We start from the raw sequence: 21,111 nt of genomic DNA, 5'->3' as shown, positions 1-21,111 counted from the left end.
CTTTATGTTGATGATATCATTCTAACCGGTTCTAATACAACAAAGATTCAAGCAGTTGTTATAGAATTGGGGGATGTGTTTGATCTCAAAGATATGGGCAGATTATCGTATTTTTTGGGACTGCAGATTACATATAAATCAAATGGAGATATTTTTCTCAGTCAAACTAAATATGCCAAAGATTTACTTCACAAGGCCAGCATGGATAATTGCAAATCTGTGAATACACCATGTCGACCTCATTCTCAGTTTCTTGATTCAGAGGGCATTCTCTTACCTGATCCAACACTCTATCCCAGTATAGTCGGAGCCTTACAATATCTTACATTCACACGACCCGATTTGGCATATGCTGTTAATATTGCGTGTTAATATATGCATACTCCCACTGAAGTGCACTATGATCTGGTCAAAAGGATTTTACGCTATGTGCAAAGTTCGCTTGAATATGGACTCACTTATTCATCATCCAGTGATCCGTCTCTTGTTGCCTTCTCAGATTCTGATTGGGCAGCTGATCCTAATACCAAGAGATCCGTTACTGGTTTTGTTGTTTATCTTGGTTCTAATCCAATCTCATGGCAGTCTAAGAAGCAAGCTTCTGTTTCCTGAAGTTCAATTGAAGCCGAGTATAAGTCTCTTGCTCATTGTGCTGCTGATATTACATGGATTCGGAATCTATTGAAGGATTTGCATAAGTTTTTGCCTGACCCTCCTTTTATACACTATGATAACTTGTTTGCCGTTGCTCTCTGTTCCAATCCTGTATTTCACACCAGAATCAAACACCTTGATACTGATTTCTACTTTGTTCGGGAAAAAGTTCAGCAGAAGAACATCCTGGTTCAGTATGTACCCACTGAGGAGCAAACAGCTGATATTTTAACCAAAGGTTTACATAGTCCAGTGTTTTTCAAACATTGTTGCAATCTTAGGCTTGGAACCCTAGCCAAGATTGAGGGGGGATGATAAGTGACACATGGCAATATTTCAATGGTAGCTGACATGTCAGAATTGTATGGTTGGAGATGGGTGTAATTGGTTGTGGTTAGTTAGAATCTTAGAGATAAGAAAGGGTAGTTTCGTAAGTAAAAGTGTGGGATGGTTATAAAAGCATTGTAAACAATATACATTTCATTCATTCAATGCAATCAGTAGATTACTCTCTATTTCTCAAATACTTTTCTTCTTTTCTTCTTCCAAATCCTTTTCTTCCTTTTCATAGCTATGAATAGCTAGAGATACATATGTTATCAAGCACAAGAACTGAAAGTTGTAAGATATGGGGAAGCCTTGGAATTGCCATTTGTAGCATATATTTTGATTGGAAATTGTTCTTGGTTTGTATGTATATATGATCTATCTCTAAATGTGGGTTTTATAAAGGATATGGGTTTGAGCGAGACAATTTCCAAATTAAGAATACATTAGGCAGGAATTATGCACAAGTCACCTCCCCCTTTTGACCTGTAGAAAATTCAAAGCAAAAAATAAATATTTATTTATTTCTATGATAATATGGGTACATCTACATCTATGGCGGTATAACTTGCAGCTACATCTACATATATGCAAAATATTATATGTTTGCACATGCTTTTGTTATTTTGGAGGAAAATAAGTGGCATGTGGAAGGGTTAGATTTCATGGTAAGGAAATAGCTAGGGCTGTGCAGATTTGCGCGCTTTCCTTTGGCATATTTTGATGGAAACTCCAAGCTTAACTGTCTTTATTTTCTTGTTGCTTTTCCTTTGTCTTGGATGAATGTCCATCTTGGTTTTTCCTACCGGTCCATGCCTGAATTTATAGAGACCACACCGGACCCGTTTTAAAATGCAACGAGGCAGGCTGGGGCAGGTATATGAATTCTGAGATTTGGAACTGGACTTAACTTGGCCTATTTTTCACAAGTCCAATTACCACTGTAAGTCAGTACAAGGCGTTTGTAGGAATCGCAGCCTTCTCCCAGTTCTCAGAGAGGAGAATACATGTTTCATAAATTGCCAACAGAAGATTCAAATCCAATTTGCATGAAACATTCTGTTAGGAATGTCTGTACTACAAGATAGAGAATGCTCAAGGTAAAGTAGAAAATGGACACCAAGAATTTATGTGGTTCGGCAATTTATGCCTACGTCCACTAAACAAGGATCAATCTTCACTATGGACACCAAGAATTTATGTGGTTCGGCAATTTATTCCTACGTCCACTAAACAAGGATCAATCTTCACTATATGAAAAATATGAGTACAACAAGATTAGTCTTACCAAGCCAAAGACAAGGCTTGATGGATACAAGAAAGTATAACACACACTTTCTATCACTCTAAACTTCACTCACAATGTGTAGTGGAACACTCTCACTCTCACTCTTGGAGTGGAACTCTAGCTTTGGACTTGATCCTTTGCTACTCAATCTTGGTTCTTAATTGGTTACTTCACTACAACATCACACCCATATTTATAGGTGAGGGTTTGGCATTCTACTTGTTTCTATTGTATTCTTCAAACCTCTAGCATAGATAATTATAGACTAGCCACAAAATTGTAGCTTCTAAATCTTTCCATTTGCAACTAAGGAAGCTAGTACTCTTTAACTTCTTCCATCAACTTAATAACATGCTAGAATTGTCTAGCATGCTCTAGCCACCTCACTTGCTTACTAAAATAATCTAGAACATTCATCATGGGCTGGACCATATACCAACAATCTCCCCCTCCAGTCCATGAGGGAGGAATTCCAATCATGACTCCAAGTTACCTGGAGTCCATCCCAACAGCCTTAATGCAGAATTCCAACTTTGATTTTGTGACTACCTTTGTCAACATGTCTGAAGAATTATTATCGGTATGAATATTCTTCAGCTGTAGTAACTTGTTCTCGATAGCATCTCTAATCCAGTGATAACGAATATCAATATGCTTAGTGCGTGAATTATATGTAGTGTTCTTGCTCAAATCCAGAGCACTCTGACTATCACAATAAACGCCATAATCACTTTGCTTCAAACCCAACTCTTGGAGAAACCGCTTCAGCCACAACAACTCCTTGCATGCTTTTGTAGCGGCTATGTATTCAGCCTCGGTTGTGGACAAAGCAACACACTTTTGTAACTTGGATTGCCAAGACACGGCTCCCCCTACAAAAGTAAACAAGTACCTAGACGTAGATTTTCTACCATCCAGGTTACCTCCCATGTCAGCATCTGTAAATCCTTCCAAGATTGGTTTGGAACCGCCAAAGCACAAGCACATCTTAGAAGTCCCCTTCAAATATCTAAGAATCCATTTAACAGCTTCCTAGTGGTCCTTCCCTGGATTAGAGAGAAACCTGCTCACCACACTTACTGCATGAGCAATATCTGGTCGTGTGCACACCATTGCATACATGATACTTCCTACTACTGAAGAATAGGGAACAACTGCCATTTTCTCCTTTTCTTCATATGTTTTTGGACACGACTCTTTGCTCAACTTGATATGATTGGCTAAAGGTGAGCTTACCGATTTGGCTGCTTTCATGTTGAACCTTTCAAGCACCCGTTCAACATACTTTTCTTGTGACAGCCACAACTTCTTGGATTTTCTGTCACGAATTATCTCCATGCCCAAAATCTGCTTGGCTGGCCCTAAGTCCTTCATGTCAAAGGACTTAGATAATTCTTATTTGCTTTCCGAATAAATAATGCTCACAAGAGTTTAATGACGTACCTTTGGTAAATGGAATGTGAGACTTCTTTGCCAAAACTTGTAGGCCTTTCTCACTCATGTGGCCTAGCCTCTTATACCACAAGTCTAGAAATAAGTCCTCCACAGCATTCAACTCACCTTTTAAAACTTTGGCATTTGACCGGTACAATGTACAACAAAGTCGTGCTCTTGCTACCACCATTAAACCTTTAGTAAGCTTCAATTTTCCTTCGCCAATATGATGATAATAACCTTGTCGATCAAGGGTACCGATGGATATCAGATTGAGACGTATATCAGGAATATGTCTCACATATTTCAACATCAACTGGCAACCGAGATTAGTTCTTAGGCAAATATCACCAATTCCAAGTATTTTGGAATAACTTTCATTCCCCATCCTCACTATGCCAAAGTCACCTTCTTTGTATGTACTAAAGAACTCCCGTTTGGACGTAGCATGGAAGGAAGCTCCATTGTCAAAGATCCATTCAGTGTCTCTATCAGAGTTGCCCGTATGCAGACATTCACCAACAGATAATATTTCTGGTACATCACCATATATGACAGCGGTGGTATTACCAGTATCATCTTTCTTCTGATTGTTTCCTTTCCTTTGCTCTCTCTTCCAAACTCGACAATTTTTCTTCATATGGCATTCTTTGCCACAATGGTGGCATGCACCCCTGAACCTTGACTTGGATCGGCTAGTACTCCTGCCATGGCCTCTAGGCCCTCTACTCTTGCTTCTTCCGCGGTTCTCTGTGACAAATATTTGGCTGCTATATGTGCCTAAAGTCTTTCTCCTTGTTTCTTCATTGAGCAAGCTATTTTTAAAATTATCAAGAGTAAGAACACCATTAGAAGCAGAGTTACTTATACTTACCACAAAGGTCTCCCAACTGTCTGGCAAGGATCCAAGTAACAAGAGCGCTTGTAGCTCGTCTTCAATCGTCATTTTCATAGTAGCCAACTGGTTGATGACATTTTGGAATTTGTTCAAGTGTTCTGCTACACTTAAACCATCCTTGTACTTCACATTGATGAGCTCTTTGATCAAGAATGCTTTCTTGGCTGGGGTCTTCTTCTCGAACAAGGACTCAAGCTTTGTCCAAAACTCGCGGGCATTGGTTTCATTAGATACATGGTGAAAAACACTGCCAATAGCCTTGTGATTCATCTTCTTCCACTCGGCATCGGACATGCTCTCGGGCTTAGCGGCATCTCCTTCAATTGGCTCATGCAAATCCTTGCAATAGAGAATGTCCTCCATCCTTGGCTTCCATGTTACCCAATTGGAGTTGGTGAGTTTGATTATAATGCCACTTCCTTCCATCTCGTAGTACGAGCCAACCGGGCTCTGATACCACTTGTTAGGAATCTCGGTACTACAAGATCAAGAATACTCAAGGTAAAGTAGAAAATGGACACCAAGAATTTATGTGGTTCGGCAATTTATGCCTACGTCCACTAAACAAATGATCAATCTTCACTATATGAAAAATATGAGTACAACAAGAGTAGTCTTACCAAGCCAAAGACAAGGCTTGATGGATACAAGAAAGTATGACACACACTTTCTATCACTCTAAACTTCACTCACAATGTGTAGTGGAACACTTTTACTCTCACTCTTGGAGTGGAACTCTAGCTTTGGACTTGATCCTTTGCTACTCACACTTGGTTCTTAATTGGTTACTTCACTACAACATCACACCCATATTTATAGGTGAGGGTTTGGCATTCTACTAGTTTCTATTGTATTCTTCAATCCTCTAGCATAGATAATTATAGACTAGCAACAAAATTGTAGCTTCTAGATCTTTCCATTTGCAACTAAGGAAGCTAGTACTCTCTAACTTCTTCCATCAACTTAATAACATGCTAGAATTGTCTAGCATGCTCCAGCCACCTCACTTGCTTACTAGAATAATCTAGAACATTCATCATGGGCTGGACCATATACCAACACATTCCACTAATCAACCAAATATAATCTCAATAATACCCAACAGAAGATTCAAATTCAATTCAACAAAAGATCTGAAATTGAAACAGAACAGAGGTCAAGATTCAAGAAACCAACAAAATCCCTAAAACATAATACCTCGAAACTGAAAATGACCGTCAACAGAGCTCGGCTTCCCTGCAAATATGAGTCTGAGTCAGATGGAGGACATGACTGATTCATCGTTTCAAGTTGTTCGACTTCATCGTTCGTCCCCTCGAGTTCAACAGAGAGAGAGATTGACTTCGTCGTTCGTCCCTTCGAGTTCGACAGAAAAACCAAGAATCGAAAGGGATGAGAGTCAGCCTGGACTCTGGAAGAGAGAGATCGAGATACGAGAGGGAGGATTGAGGAGAGAAGATTCAGTCTGAGTCTGGGAGAGTCCTCAAGATAGTGAACTAACTGAGGTTTGCTTTAAAGCTCAAAGCCCGTGAAACACGTTGCTTAAAACTCAAAGCCCGCATCATGCAAAATCAAATAAAATCATGCTTAATTGCTAAATAACCATTCTCTAAACAATATATAATGTTAATTATTTGTAAATAATTCAATCCCAATATTCCATTGAATTAAAAAATTAAAAAATTAAGGGCTAGTTTGGTATTGTTATGCTTTGAAAAAAAACTGCTGTGAGAATAAACGGCTGTAAAATAAATCAGCAGAGTGTTTGGTAAATTTTTTTGTAAAAGTGCTTTTGAAAAAAAAAACAGTCTGATAGTGAGTCTTTTCATTAAAGGAGCATTGTAGCTCCGTGTGCTTTAAAAAAAAGCCAGTTTTCCAAAGCTGCAAATAGCAATTTCAGCTTTTCCTTTGATTTCAGCTTATTCTCACAACAGCTTCCAAAATAAGCTTTTTTTTTTTAGTTCACCAAACACCTAAAATCCTCACAGTTTTTTTTTATGGGTGCTTTTGTTTAAGCACCTCACTCCCAAACCACCCCTAAGTCCTCTGATTAATCGGTAAACATTGTCCATGCTCAATTTCGAAAACAATTTAGAGACTACTCTTTGCTAATCAGTATTTTATTTTATTTTATTTTTCTGTGTATATTTTCGAAAGTAATCTGATTTGGTGTTGTATCTGCCCTATTTTAATTTTCAACAGTAAACCCCTGTTCATGCACCATGGAGAGGAGTCCGTGGAGGTACATATCCTCAATGTTTAGGACCACAAGCTTAAAATTATTAAAGTAGTTGGGAGTCAAATAATTGAGGTTCGACCCACCTCTACCATCCTTAATGCCCCCACTTGGGTCACAAGTTCATGTGATTGAACTCAGCGTCAAATAATTGAGGTTCAATCTATGGAAAGGGTTTGGGGCCACAAGCTTAAAATTATTAATGGCTCAATCTATGGAAAGGGTTCAAAAAAAAAAAAGAAAAAAAAAAGGAGGGAGCCAAAGGTCACTTAGGCAATCTCTAATAGAGGGTTAAAGGTTTAAAAGTAAAAAATTGGTCTGATTTATTGAAAAACTCATCACTAACCGATGACTAGGTTATAATTCTATAGAATCCACTAAGTCATTATTTAGCCAAAGAAGTATCAATGTTGCAATAATTGATTCAAATACAATGGCTATATTTGAAAACATATAACAATAGTTGAATTACATTAACTAATAAATTTAAAGTACAATCTTAAAACTAATAAATTATTAAACGGATATATTTAGCCCCTTCCGTTTGATGAAGATGATATATGAGTATGACTTGATTTTAAAATAATTTTTTATAAAACTATAATTTTGGACAAAATTATGTTTTGTTTTTCAGTTGTAAATGGCTTTTAAGGCCTGCGAATAACTCCGCTCTGACTTTCAATGATAGGCAAACTGAGACGCGGATATATTTCCTTGTTGATATATGATAGGCAAACTGAGATGCGGATATATTTCCTTGTTGATATATATACATGAAGAATTTTCAAAAGATGTGACTTTTTTATTTATTTAATTCAATGGTTAAAATTAAATAAAGGTATACACTGCTTATTTCAAATGATCTATTCATCGTCCATTAGATGGTTAAAAATTATTTTAAATTTTTTATTTAAAATTAAATATAGACAGTACCTAACAAAAATCGATCGCACGATATACGATGAACGGACACAATTGATTGATCTTCCGAATCCCCACAAAGAGGATCCATAAAGGATCATCTTCCCTTATTTTTGTCACTTAATTTTTGGGGCATTTAGAATTAGATGCCTCATTGTGATATTTGTTAGATTAAACATCTATAGCTTTTAGATTTTTTATAAAACATTTTCCTACATTTTAGGTGCCACATGTATTATAAGTAGCATTTTGTTAATTCAAAATTACACAATTTTCCATTATATATAATGTACCAATTAATTAATAATTATTATATTAATATTCCAAATCTCCTAGAATCTAGTAGACCTATGTTTTAAAAATCTAAGAACTATTCAAATTTGATCTATTTCTACTTCTAATGTGATATATACTTCTGTCATTTTGTTCCACAACCATTCAACAATCTTTTCGTGCCATTGCTCAGGTCATTGTACACTCTTCCATTCTCCCTTGTCAGGTATATTCATTTCCTTTGTATTTTCATTTTATGCACCTCTTGATTTGAGTATCCGTACCATGGTACATTTGGAAAATAGAGTCTAGTGGTAGGTGTTAAAAGGTATGTTTTAATTTAGCATTGGTACATTTCTAGCTGATATGTTGGTACGTGTCAATTTAGCATGGGTACATTTTTATGTAGCGGTACATTTCAATTTGGCATTGGTATGTTTTAGGCCAATATTGGTACGTTTCAAATTGGCACATGTACATTTATATCAGTATCGGTTCGTTTCAATTTGGCATTGGTATGTCTCAAGCCAATATTATTACGTTTCAACATGACATGAGTACAATTCAAATTACGCATATGGATAGACGGAGAAACACACATTAACCATATATGCAATCCTCTTCTTTAATGGAACCTCCTCTTTGTTCTTCATGAATCCGTTTTGAGAGACTCCTTATTTGGGAAAGAAATCAAGATGTTTGTAGTGTTCAAATGACATAGTAATCGTAAAGATCACAACATACAAAGTAAGAGTTCTTCTTTCAGCACTAAAATGAAACAATGATGGATTCTTCTCCATCAAAAAATCCTTAATGCTCTACTTGAACCAATATTTTTATGGTTACACTATTCCTTAAAGTAGCATAACTAATTATTAGGTATACTTGTTGAACCATGAAACGTACCTCAAGTTCTGCAAATCTCTACTGGAGATAAACAGCATGAGGTACATATAATATACAAGCGAAAGTGAGCTGCAACAGAAAAAATAATAAAAAATAAAAAAATTGTTCAAAATTCAAAATTCAAGAGATAATATTGATGATTTAATAGTTAATATCCATTAATAATCCCTTAAAATGGACAGATAATTTTGATGATTTAATAGTTAATATCCATTTAATAGTTAATATATCCCTTAAAAAAGGGCATAAATTTTGGCACCTAAAAAAAACCTCCATCGACTAAAAAGATAAAATGGGAAATCAACATATAATATTTTTCATTTAAAAGAAATAAACTAATGATATGCAAATAAAAAATTTTAAAATGCTTAGGTGGCCATTAGTCCAAGTGTTTTGATCAAATCTTTAAAAGACACAAAAGTTTAATTAGAAAAAGAGTGGGGCATTATAATTTCCCTATATATTTATATTCAATTCAACGGCCATATTAAACAAGTATGTAAAATGAGAAAATGGATAAGATCACCTCCTTTTTCTTCTCTTTGTTTAAATACTTCCCTATTTGAACATTGCAACGGTATTGCCAATGTAACGCCCGCTATCTAGTATCAGCAAATAAAAAGCCTTTTTTTATTGGGAGCTTTAATCAAAAGAGCTTGTACCAACAAATTTTTAATCAAAAACCATCCCAAAATGTTATTTAACCAAAAATGCTCAAAGTTTAATAAAAAATCATCCAAAACTATTGTCCATGGGCCAAACTTACAAGCCCAACCCACTACAAATCTACACTTCTGTAAATACCCCTAAATGATTCGATATTTCCTGACTCTTCACTTGACACACCCCGACCTGGGAATGTCGAATCATGTTGGCCATCACCGTGAGGTGACGTAACCATAAGGGTAAGTGATGTGAAAAAGTGAATAAATTTAAACCTAAAAGTGCCTAAAACAAAAGAGTGCACGGGTGAGCAGGATTGCACCCATTTCACACGCTATGGTAAAGCATAAGAACAGTACAGTAATTAGGGTGAGGATTATACCACTAAAGTACCCATCTACTAAGATCTTGCCAGAGTCCTCGTTTACACACAAGCACAGCTACTAAACCTGAAGGGGCGAAAAACAAAGTTGAGTGGGTCGGTAAAACAACTTTTTGTAAAAACCTTTATTTCTAATTATACTAACCCCTTACCGTAAAACAAGTATAGTTTCTTTAAAACATGCTACGTAAGTATGTAAACAATAATACAATAGCATTATAACCAGAAATATGCCAAGTCATGATATATCAAATGACGCAGTAATATAATCATGTGATAAACAAGTATAGCTAAGTGCTCATCTATCTAAGCTGACACACGAGTTCGAACAGATTAATTTCTGACACGAACAGGGTTGGGTGTAATCAATACGTTTTAGTACTATGATCACATGAAGGCTGGTACAAAAGCACGGTCACATACAAGTCGGATTGCCTAATGCAATCTACCCGACAGGACTAGCACCTAACTTGGATCCAAGGAAAGCGAATGATGCGATGTGAATATACACGTGAATGATTGGCCCTGGCCCTGGGGCGAGCACTAACACCGGTGCAGCAAGATGAGCATGTACAAATATATATAAATGTCATGATAGTAATATCCCAACCATATAGTAGCATTTATCACAATTAATATCACAATAACGATATTTGGCAATATAAGCGTAAAAGTGAAGTAATTACGCATTTAGGGAAACAATCAATATGTATAGGTATAAAATAAACTGCCCACTCACATATACGCAGTCAAAATGGAGCCTCATAGCCTTGGTTGACCTCGTACGTCTTTGGGATACGTTTCCCCTATATGTGAAATTACTTATTAACTTAGTTTAATAACACATACAAGGAAACTTAAATAAAACCTTCGTAAATTGCTCAAACATAGGGTTTGAATACATGAAATCGATCTACTTGACGTCACGAACCTATATAAATTGACGGAAGGTCAATCAGAGGCCAGACGCGCCGACGCAAGTGGCTGCACTGGCAGCCAGACACTGCACGCGTCGATGACCCACGTAAGTCCACGCACCTGCGAGTACAGCTGTGCTCGCATTCTTCACGAGTTCCTGCGTTTGCAGGTTGAAGGTCCAACTTCCAAAGCTCCTAACAAGCTCGATTCTCAACCAAAATCTATGATTTAAAAGCCATTTTGAAGGTAGGAATGTAAGGAACAAAACCACCTCAAAACAGAGCCGAGATACAGTCTATGGTTATCGAAAAAATGGCCTGAAAATGGCCAAATGACCACGGTTCCTAGTTCTCAGAAATCTGGGAAGTTTCATCCCAACTTTCAAAGCTAATAACTAGCTTGAATCACCACCAGAATCGATGATACAAAAACCTAGTTGAAGCTAGAAATGTAGGGAATAGATCAATAGCTACTAGAAGTCTAAACGTTGATGGTGTTGATCGACAATCTGGTCTAAAAGTGGCCAAATGGCCACGGCTTCTTGGCTGGAAAACTGAGCAATCTCTCATCCTCGAGCTTTCTGTGCTAAAATGTTCATTCAAAACATGTACACGAGATCAATACTAACCCATAGGATTGAAATGAAGGTTTTTAGGATTTCCTGGGGCTTACCTAAGCTGTGTACGGCGATAACTCGTCGAAATAGCTCGGGAACCATGGTGGTTCCAAGGTGCAGGGAAGGAGAAAGGAGGAGGGACCTCTACCAGGTTTGGTTTCAAGAATGAGGGCTCTTGAGGATGGTGAGGCCACCAGAGAATGAACCACACGGTGATGGTGGTTCGGCGTGCCTGTGAGTATGTGTGTATGTTGCAGAGAAGAAGATAGAGCTTTCAAGGAGAGAGAGTGTGAGGTTGAGTGTTCTGATTGGAGAATAACATTGAGGGACATTGTTTCTGATTAGATGCTAGGTTGAGGGAAAAGTTATAATTGGTGGTGGATGGATGAGAGGGATTTGAGGAAAAGATGAAATTTGATTAGTTGGGTGTAGGGAGACACGGATCCCCTTTTTAAGGAATGGGATTGAATTTTTAGATTTTGTACAATTTTCAATGTATAAAATCTGCCTCTTTACAGTGTTCCAAACACTGAATAATTTGTACACGTGTGTACAAAATACCCGTAACTAACGTACTTTAATGGAGCGTAACTTTCTCATTACAAATCTGATTCGAGTCTAACACACGCTCACGCGTTCGTAGTGACAATTACTAATTACATACGAAATCAGAAGAATGAAACTGAAAGCTGAAAACCACGTCCACGTCAGAATCTACTTTTGTCCAAGAAGGGTAAAATAATCAAAACACATCAATGAAAAAGAAATTTCGGTGAAAAGTATGGACGGGTCATCATATCACAACCTCAAACCAGCACAAAACTGCCATAATAACTCCCTGTCTTCCTATCAAATCGAATTCTCCCATTTCAAAAATCACCAAATCAAAGTTCAAATCAAAGTTGAAAAAGGAAGCATTCATCGGAACAAAGTAGCCGAAACAAGTTTGAAAGAAGTTCAATGGCAAAAACTTTGTTGAAACAAACCGGCGAAAAAGTAGTGCAAAATGTACCAAAACCTCCGTCCGAACAAATCGGCAAAAAAGATGTGGAAAACGTACTAGAACCTCCGTGTGAACAAACTAGAGAAAAAGAAGTGCAAAACGCACCAGAGCCACCGTCAAAGCAAATCAAAGAAAATCTAACAATGTTTCTGGAAAAAAAAACACTGTCTATGGAAAAAAAAAACAAAACATAAATAAAAAACATAGCACTATTTCTGGAAAAATCAAAACATAACACTGTTTCTAGAAACAAAAAAATAACACTGTTTCTGGAAGAAAAAAAATCAAATACAATGTTTGTGTAAAAACTAACACTGTTTCTGGAAAACTAAAATTGTTTATGGAAAAAAAATCAGAACCACCGTCGAAACAAACTGGTGAAAAACTAACACTGTTTCTAGAAAAAAAAAACTAACATTGTCTCTAAAAATAAAAAACCAAAATAAAAAACTATTTCTGGAAAAACAAAAAAAATAATATTGTTTCTGGATAAAAAACTAACACTGTCTCTGGAGAAAACTCTTATACCATGTCGCAAAAAGTGCCATACTCAAACCGAACAAAATAGAAACTATCGTCGTAAAACTCTATCCAGCACCAAGCATCCAATCCTCCTCAGTTCTTCCAAATGTGACCAACTACTTCAAAGTTTTGCCAACAAAGAACCCATTTGAAAACTGTACCTTAGGATTCAAGAGAATTGGCTACAATGTTAATAGTAGACCCAAAAGCTAGAGCCAAGCAAGCAAAAAACCAGAAGTCATATTCCTCAACAAGCAGTATCTCTTGAGAGCTGTTATAGTGCTCAATCCACCCCTCCATTTTTGCTTAGTTGCAGATTTATAGTCAAACAGGGCCAAAGTTGGTGGAAAGAAGAAAGACTCGCAAGTGATCAACCTAAAAACAAAACAGAGTACACACCATTCAAGAGAAGTGTAAAGATCTTCCGATTCTCGCCTCGACCGTGTTGTAGTACCATCCCAGAATGCACCAAACAAATCTGCTAGAAGTGTTTCGACATCCACATACTCACAACAATAAAGTTCGGAAGTGAAGCAGTGGGAAGATGCATTGAGACGAGCACATATCGTTGGAAAAGAACCGATGTGATGCCTATGAATTATAGTGAGATGGTGATACAATTGCTGACCTTTTGTACTAAAACCTTCATCCAACTCTTACTAAAAGACCACTCAAACCTCACACCCACGTGCTTGCGAACCGATAGATCCTAGTGCGAGGTAGTGGAAAGCTGTGTTGAGGTGAACACAACGCATCATTGAAAAGGTCTACTAGAGTACGATATAATGGTAATGAATTGTAGCAAGATAATGAGTGGTGACCATTCAATTCAGTGTGAAGATAGTGATGCAATCTGCTGATCATCTGCACTACAATCTTCACCAATCTCTTACCAAAAGACGACTCCAACCTCACACCTACATGGAACTCTTTTTGGTAAGTCTGGGAGACTTGTCAAAAGATTATGCTCCTAACGTTCCTATCCGAATCGACATGAACTGGGTGCACATTTTCGCTGAAATGATCGATCGTGAATTTTTCACTGATTGAGGGAGAAACCATGTCAAGAAGGCTGAGAGAACACTCAGGAATTTAAGGGTCAAAACAAGTCCATTAGAATCTGGAGTACAAGATATTGGGATTTGAACGAGAAACCATGCTGAGAATAAACGTTTTTTTTTTTTTTTTTTTTTTACCCTTGATGTATTGTTCTGGCATGATTCAATTTACATTGAGAAACAAACAAGCGAAGGAAAATGAAGATGCAGAAATAGAAGTCACTGTTTATGATTATTTGGCTAATCATCATAATAAGGTCGACTGGTTTCTTAGCCAAAAGAAAATAGGTCTAAGCTCAATAATAGTTAAGAACTGTTAATAAGATTTGACGTGGCCAAAGACATTTCACAATTCACAATACTTTGTGAGAGATGCTTCAAAGTTCAAAAATTAAACATAGAACCTCTGAATCAACAGAATGACAAATAAGAAAGATACGAAGCAGCATGCGTATGCATGCAGTGACACGATTGGCTATCTTAAAGCGATGCCCTTGAGCAAACCAAAATTCAATGATTCCAGAGAAGTTCAGAGTAAAGCTTAATCTTCGTACAATAATAAATATGGTAGTTTCAAGCCATTACACTGAAAATTTCAAGGCTGGACAGTTAGTGGACAAGAGCACTGATAAATTGGGCTACAAGCAAGATGCTAAGTTCACCTCTACCGAAAGGTACGTGAACAAGGAGCTAAGGTTTACCACAAAGTACCAGACCCAAGTGAAATTTAAGAAGTCTGTTTATCCAACAAGTCTGGATCTTCATCATCCAAGTCCAACTACAATGACAACAAGAATCGCAACTCCATTTTGGGAAATTGATGAGAATATCGTTCGCTACTGAGGAGTTTCCCAAGAAAAGTATATAAACTAAACGAAGTCAACGCTCAAAGAATTTGATGTGAAGTTGACGGTCAATGGTTAGTGAACTTGACTTCGTTGTTGGAGTAAGCAAAAAGGTTATCGATAGAATAATAGTCGAGAATTGCTCTAAAGATCCACACGAATTTCTTCAGTGGTAATAAGTTCGAGAACATTGATTTGCTCCCACCAACTACCACTTACTAACCATCGTCAAAACTAACACTTACACGTTTTTGCTAACACGCATTTCGAAAGTTTCGAGTAATTTCCAAAGAGACACGACTCTGCTCGCCATTCATAGGGAACGCATGTCGCAGAATGGCATCGCCATTTCAGATTTACAACTGATCTTGACCAGACTTCCATAAACTGAGATTTCTAAAACACGTTGCTTCCAAGTAACACTGACTTTACCCGCTATGCCCAGGGAATGCACGTCGTAGAGTATCGGTCTGATGTTGAAAGTCGTCCAACAAATCAAACACGTCACTGATGAGGCACAATCCCAACACGAGATTTCTTATATTTCAACCAGAATGTGACAATTCAAATAGAGAAATGTTCGCACAACTACGCTTAATGGCACCAAATCTAAAAGTCATGACATCCAAATGATGTCAAAACCGACACTTTACAAGAGTAAAAGAGAATCCTAAGTATGCTCTGAACAAACCACGCTCTGATATCAATCTGACACGCCCCCGATCCCGATATTTCCCTGAATACCAGGATAGGCACGTGTTGGTCGACACCCGAGGGTGACGAAAGCTATTTATTGAGTGCAAATGCTGAAAACAAGGAATAGATAAGGTTTATAAATATAAAAGAATAAAGAATATGCATTTAAGGAACGTGTTCAGAGCATACAACTAGATATAATACTAAAAGAAATAATATAAAATTGAATAAAACAAAGGATGGTTTCTACACCGAGAGGACTCGAAGATGCTGATGCGGAAGTGCCTAGATGTCGGGATTGTATGCCTCGATTCTAAGTCCTGAAGGGGGCGCAAAACAAACATGAGTGGACCAAGTTGATATATATAGTAAAACAGTTATCAACGTACTAACTCCCACGTTTGATGAAAACACATATATAATGATAAACATAGGTTTTCCGAAACCTAGCATGCCGCACAATGTCTCAAATCATAACTTGTATATATAATAATCACTAGTGAATGTCCGATAACCCTCCAGGCCTCATGCCAGCTCCTCGTCCCTGAGCAGACAGTCAGAGGAAAATACACTTTAGGCCCAATGTCGGCTCCCCATCCCAATGCTAAATAGCCAAAAGAAACACCCTCCAGGCCCTATGCCAACACCAAACCGTCGCCTGAGATGGACTTGAATCTATCCCTACATCCCGTAGCGGAAATGACCACTTGGTAAGTACAAAACCATTGAACATATATATATATATATATATATATATATATATATATATATATATATATATATATATATATTGAAAAACAACTTCCTAGTATAAAGTCATCCATCATCTATACTATAAAGAGGTGTTCAAAACATGTTCTAAATATCATATCGTCATCCATCGGATATTCTATAAGAATATGGGTTATAGGAAAAATAGTAATAATTCAAACTAGCCTCAGTAAGCATGTTATCTCAAAGCGTTTCATAGAACATAATTATTAAATCATGCTTTTCCATGTATGCATTTCTACTATTAAAGCATGCATTTTTAAAAGGGGTCCACTCATAGATACTTAGCCGCAGAAGAGCCACGCAAACTAGCAATCACGGAAACGTCACAAATATTGCCCCTAAGCACATAAATGGTCCAATTAATAAAACTCTATCATAACAATTGAATTTGGGAAAACGGACGTCGGAAACGGATTCAGGACGTCGAATTACCTTAAGTAGGGTCCCAGTTAAATTTCGTAAACGTCAATAGAATATTCCGATTCCTTAACGGAATATTCCCTATAAATGGTTTTGGGCTGGCTAGGGTTTGGGGTTTGGACTTGTGTTAGGTTTAGGTTTAGGTAGGTTGGGCTTAGGATAATGGGTTACGGGTTTTCTACTTTAAAAAGGGTTTTGGGTTAATAGGTTAGAGGATTGGGTTAAGGGTTTAGTTCCAAACAAATAAAATATAGAAATAAATAAAAGGGTTCCAAGGCCCAAAGGCCATATTTGATGGTTCTGGGTCAATGGGCCGAAGGCCCTAGGTTGCACAAAAGGGGCTTGGGCTTAAAGGCCCGGCCCAGTTCTTTTGGGTTTTTTTTTTTATAAAACTAAATAAATAAATACAAATAGATTAAAGGATTTGGGTTGGGTTTAAAAGGATAACGGGCCTAAGGCCCTAGGTTTGGCACGGCCCAAAGGGCTTGGTTCAAAAGGATTTGGGCTTGAAAGCCCAGTCTGAGTTCAGAACATGGGTCGCCGGACCCAATTGAAAGAGAAGGCCGGATTTCGGCCTGAAAGTTGGACAAATTTTAAACGCTCATAACTTCTTCATTACTCATACAAATCAAGTGATATAAACATCAAAGTTGTAGTACTCAACGAGATGAAGAGATTGATACCCTGAACACTGGCCAAATAGCCGTGGTTTGGCCAGAAAATGCCTCGAAAGAGGCGGTGCTCGTCGAGAAAACTGGGTTTTGGCCAAAGGTTTGGGGAATTTTCAAAGTTTCGTAACTTCTTCGTTACTTAACCAAATTGAGTGATTCAAAGGCCAAAATGTAGCTAGAAATGTGGAGAAGAGAATCATACCAAGTAGGGACCGAGTGGTGTCCGAAGTTAGCGAAAAATGGTCTAAAAGATGGCCAAACGACCACGGTTTATCACCGGAAAAACTGCAGAGGTCCTCCCGAGGTGTTTCTACATCCTATAGCTATCAAAGCTACTCAATTTCATCCTATAATTCCATGTAAACACTAACCAAGGGATTCTAGGGCTTGCCTACGTCTCGTCGGATGAATGTTTGCACAATGGCAGTAACCACGTGGAGGTTGAGGTGATCCTCCCTCGATCCTAGCTTCCTGGAACACGCAGAGAAAGGAAGGATATAGGTGATGATTGCTGCCTGTGTGTATGTATGGGTTCCACTGTGAGAAGATAGCATAGAGAGAGGGAGCATGAGGAAAGAAAGAGAAAAGAGAGAAAAGTGAGGGGGAGAATCATGAAGGAATGAGAGAGGAAAGAGAGAAAGTGGGGAAGAAGTGCCATGTGGCAACAAAAGAATAGAGGAGCCGGGGGACAAAGTTCACGGATGGGCCCCTTGTGCTCACCAATTAAGACCTAAAAAAAAATTTTAAAAGAAAAAAATCTAGCCCAAGGTGAAATTTCACAAAAGTACCCCATTTGTTCTGATAAAATCGGGACGGGTTGTTACAGAGCCTAAGGTCCTCACATCATCATCTTATTTCCTAAATTATCATTTTTGAGATACACCCCCTCGCAGATCAATGTTGATTATATGGAAAAAGGTTAAGGAGAAAAATTCAAACAGATTCCTCTCACCATCTATGCTCTTAACCCTCTCTATCATGTCGAAACTTCTACCCTTTCATTTTTGTAAGGTTCCCCAAGCAGCTTCTACTTTCCTCTATTTGAATCCTCTATAGCAGTAAGAAAGTACCTGTATGACATGAATGATTTTGTATCAAACGGTACATAGCATAGAAAAGAAAAAAAAAACGAAATCATTGTGAAGAGTGTGGGGTGTAAGAAGAAAAGTGGGGTGAATGGAGAAAATGTAAGGTTTATGTTGAGAGTGAGGAGTGTGAGGGTGTTTATAGAAAAGTATGTGGGGTATATTAAGACAAATTTTAATTGAAAAAGAAAATGTAGGATTTATTAAGTATGTAGGGTGTATTCAACAATGTGTGGAGTGTTAATATAATAAGCCAATAAAAGTTATGAATATGAATAATATATATATGACAAATCATCCTTCAATGGTTGTAACTCTAGTTGGCATTTTGTAAGGTTGCAGAAAGCTGCATGTGATCATTTTAGTTTAGTGGTACTTATTTCTAGATTATTGGAAGTATTTATAATCTAATTGCAACTGTTGTTGTGTCTAAGTTCTATAATTTAATTACAATTTACTTATCTACATTACTAATCACTATTAATATTGCCTTCAACTTTACAACATGTTGATAAAAGCAAATTAGAAAAAGCTAATTAGCCCCCCTAAATTTGTATGACGGAATGTCTTTAAATGAACATGTAAATTTTTTAACAAGAAGATAGAAAAGTGAAACCCCAAAAAATCTACTAATTTTTCAATTTTTGGAGACATTTTTATTGAAACTTGTAATAATTAAGTACTAACAAATTGCAATATTGGAAGCAATATCTTTCTTCTTTTTTATTTCTTTGGCTGATTAAAACATAGAGTACAATTTTTTATTTTACAAACAATATTAAAGATATACATAAAAAAAATATAACAAACAAGCTAAACAATGACCAATCAATCACAATGCTAGTTATAACTATTTCCTCTTTAGAGTGGAAGAGTTGGGATACTTTGTTCATTCCTAAAGAAATTACCAGGATCGACCTTGGTCTTCACATTCACCAACCTATCAAAGTTATGCTTGAAGTACTTAATGCCATAAACTCTCCCCTCCAAATAGCTTGACATGCCATTAGCATTATGGTTGATCCCAATGTCAAGATCCTTGTAGTTGTAAAAGGCTTCCCTTGGATTTTTGGAAACAAAAGGAGTCATGTACATGTGGAGCTTTCTTGTCAATTCAATATAATGATCTGATGCCTCGGTCCCCAGTATGTCCCAGTTTGTTGCATACTGAACCTTCCAAAGATTCCCAGCTCTATGAGGAAACGGAGTTGCCGACGCCGATATCTCACTCATTTTTCCGCCGTAGGGGTTAAAGGTCAACATTGGTGCCTCAAGCTCAATCATTTTCTGAAAAATCCACTTCAAACCAGTTTTTGGAATTGGTTTTTTGACGTAGTCTGATTTTCTTTTCAAGCGTGTAAGCACTTGAGGTGTTCTAGAAAGCAAAGCTTCAGTAGATGTCCCAGTTGGGAAGCTCGTCCAGAAAAGCACAGATTGAGCCCAGCTCATTTCGGCGCAATCAGATTGCTTCAAACCCAATTCAGGGAAGCTCTTGTTCATGATTGAAAGGAGCCTCTCAGAGTCTCCGAGAAACATGGCAATAAATGAAGCCCTAAGAGTCTTATTGTTTTCTCCACTACTATTTGAACTAGTACCATTTACAACATCCATGGTAAGCCTGATGAACAAGTCATCGTCAAGTTTATCCGCGATATATTGCCAACGGTAGACAATGTCTGTCGCATTTTGTTCCAGGGTTCTCGAAACCCTGAAAACAGTAACTATTTCTGGAACTCGTACAAGATTAATTTTATACGCGATCACAACTCCAAAGCTGGCTCCTCCGCCTCCTGTAATGGCCCAAAAAAGGTCTTCTCCCATTGATTTTCGGTCGAGAAGTTCACCATGCACATTCACAAGTTGTGCATCAACTATGTTGTCAACTGACAAGCCGTACTTTCTCATCATATTACCATATCCACCGCCACTGAAGTGGCCTCCAACGCCAACTGTAGGGCAAACACCAGCGGGAAAGCCATGGGTTTTGCTTTTCTCGGCAATTCTATAGTAAACTTCACCAAGAGTAGCCCCAGCCTGGACCCATGCAGTCTCGGATTTGATGTCTACGTGGATGGACCGAAGATTAAACATGTCGAGGATGAAGAATGGAACTTCAGCCACGTACGATACACCCTCGTAATCATGGCCTCCACTTCTAATCTTCATTTGCAAGTTATGGATCTGGGCACAAACAACGGATATTTGCACGTGGGACTCATGCAATGCAGTGAGGATGAGGAAGGGTTTTCGGGTTGTAGATGTGTTGAATCGGAGGTTTCGGATGTAAGATTCCAAAACGGATGAGTAGGAAGCATTGTTGGGAGAGTAAATTGCTGGGGCAATTGGGTGAGAAGGTTGGGAATGGTTTAGAAGGCAATGAACAAAGTTCTCAGGATCAGCTGAAGCTGAAGTTGCCCATGAAGTAGATAGAACCAAAAGAACTGAAAGCTGAAAGATATGTGGAAGCCTTGGAATTGCCATTTGTAGCATATATTTTGAATGGAAATTGTTTTTCGTTTGT

At 37.7% G+C, this 21,111-nt stretch overlaps 1 protein-coding gene across 1 annotated transcript; it reads right to left on the bottom strand.

Annotated features, from left to right (window-relative positions):
- Positions 1-19,288: 19,288 nt before the first annotated feature.
- On the bottom strand, positions 19,289-21,111 carry LOC126620957 (berberine bridge enzyme-like 8). Its single transcript, XM_050289294.1, has one exon. It carries the CDS (start codon positions 21,078-21,080, stop codon positions 19,452-19,454), a length of 1,629 nt encoding a protein of 542 aa, XP_050145251.1. The 5' UTR covers positions 21,081-21,111; the 3' UTR covers positions 19,289-19,451.

The sequence above is a fragment of the Malus sylvestris genome, chromosome 5 (assembly GCF_916048215.2).
Source record: "Malus sylvestris chromosome 5, drMalSylv7.2, whole genome shotgun sequence".
In the NCBI taxonomy this organism is placed as follows: Eukaryota; Viridiplantae; Streptophyta; class Magnoliopsida; order Rosales; family Rosaceae; genus Malus; species Malus sylvestris.
Note: the sequence above shows the minus strand (reverse complement) of the source record. Positions and strands in the feature narration are given on the sequence as shown.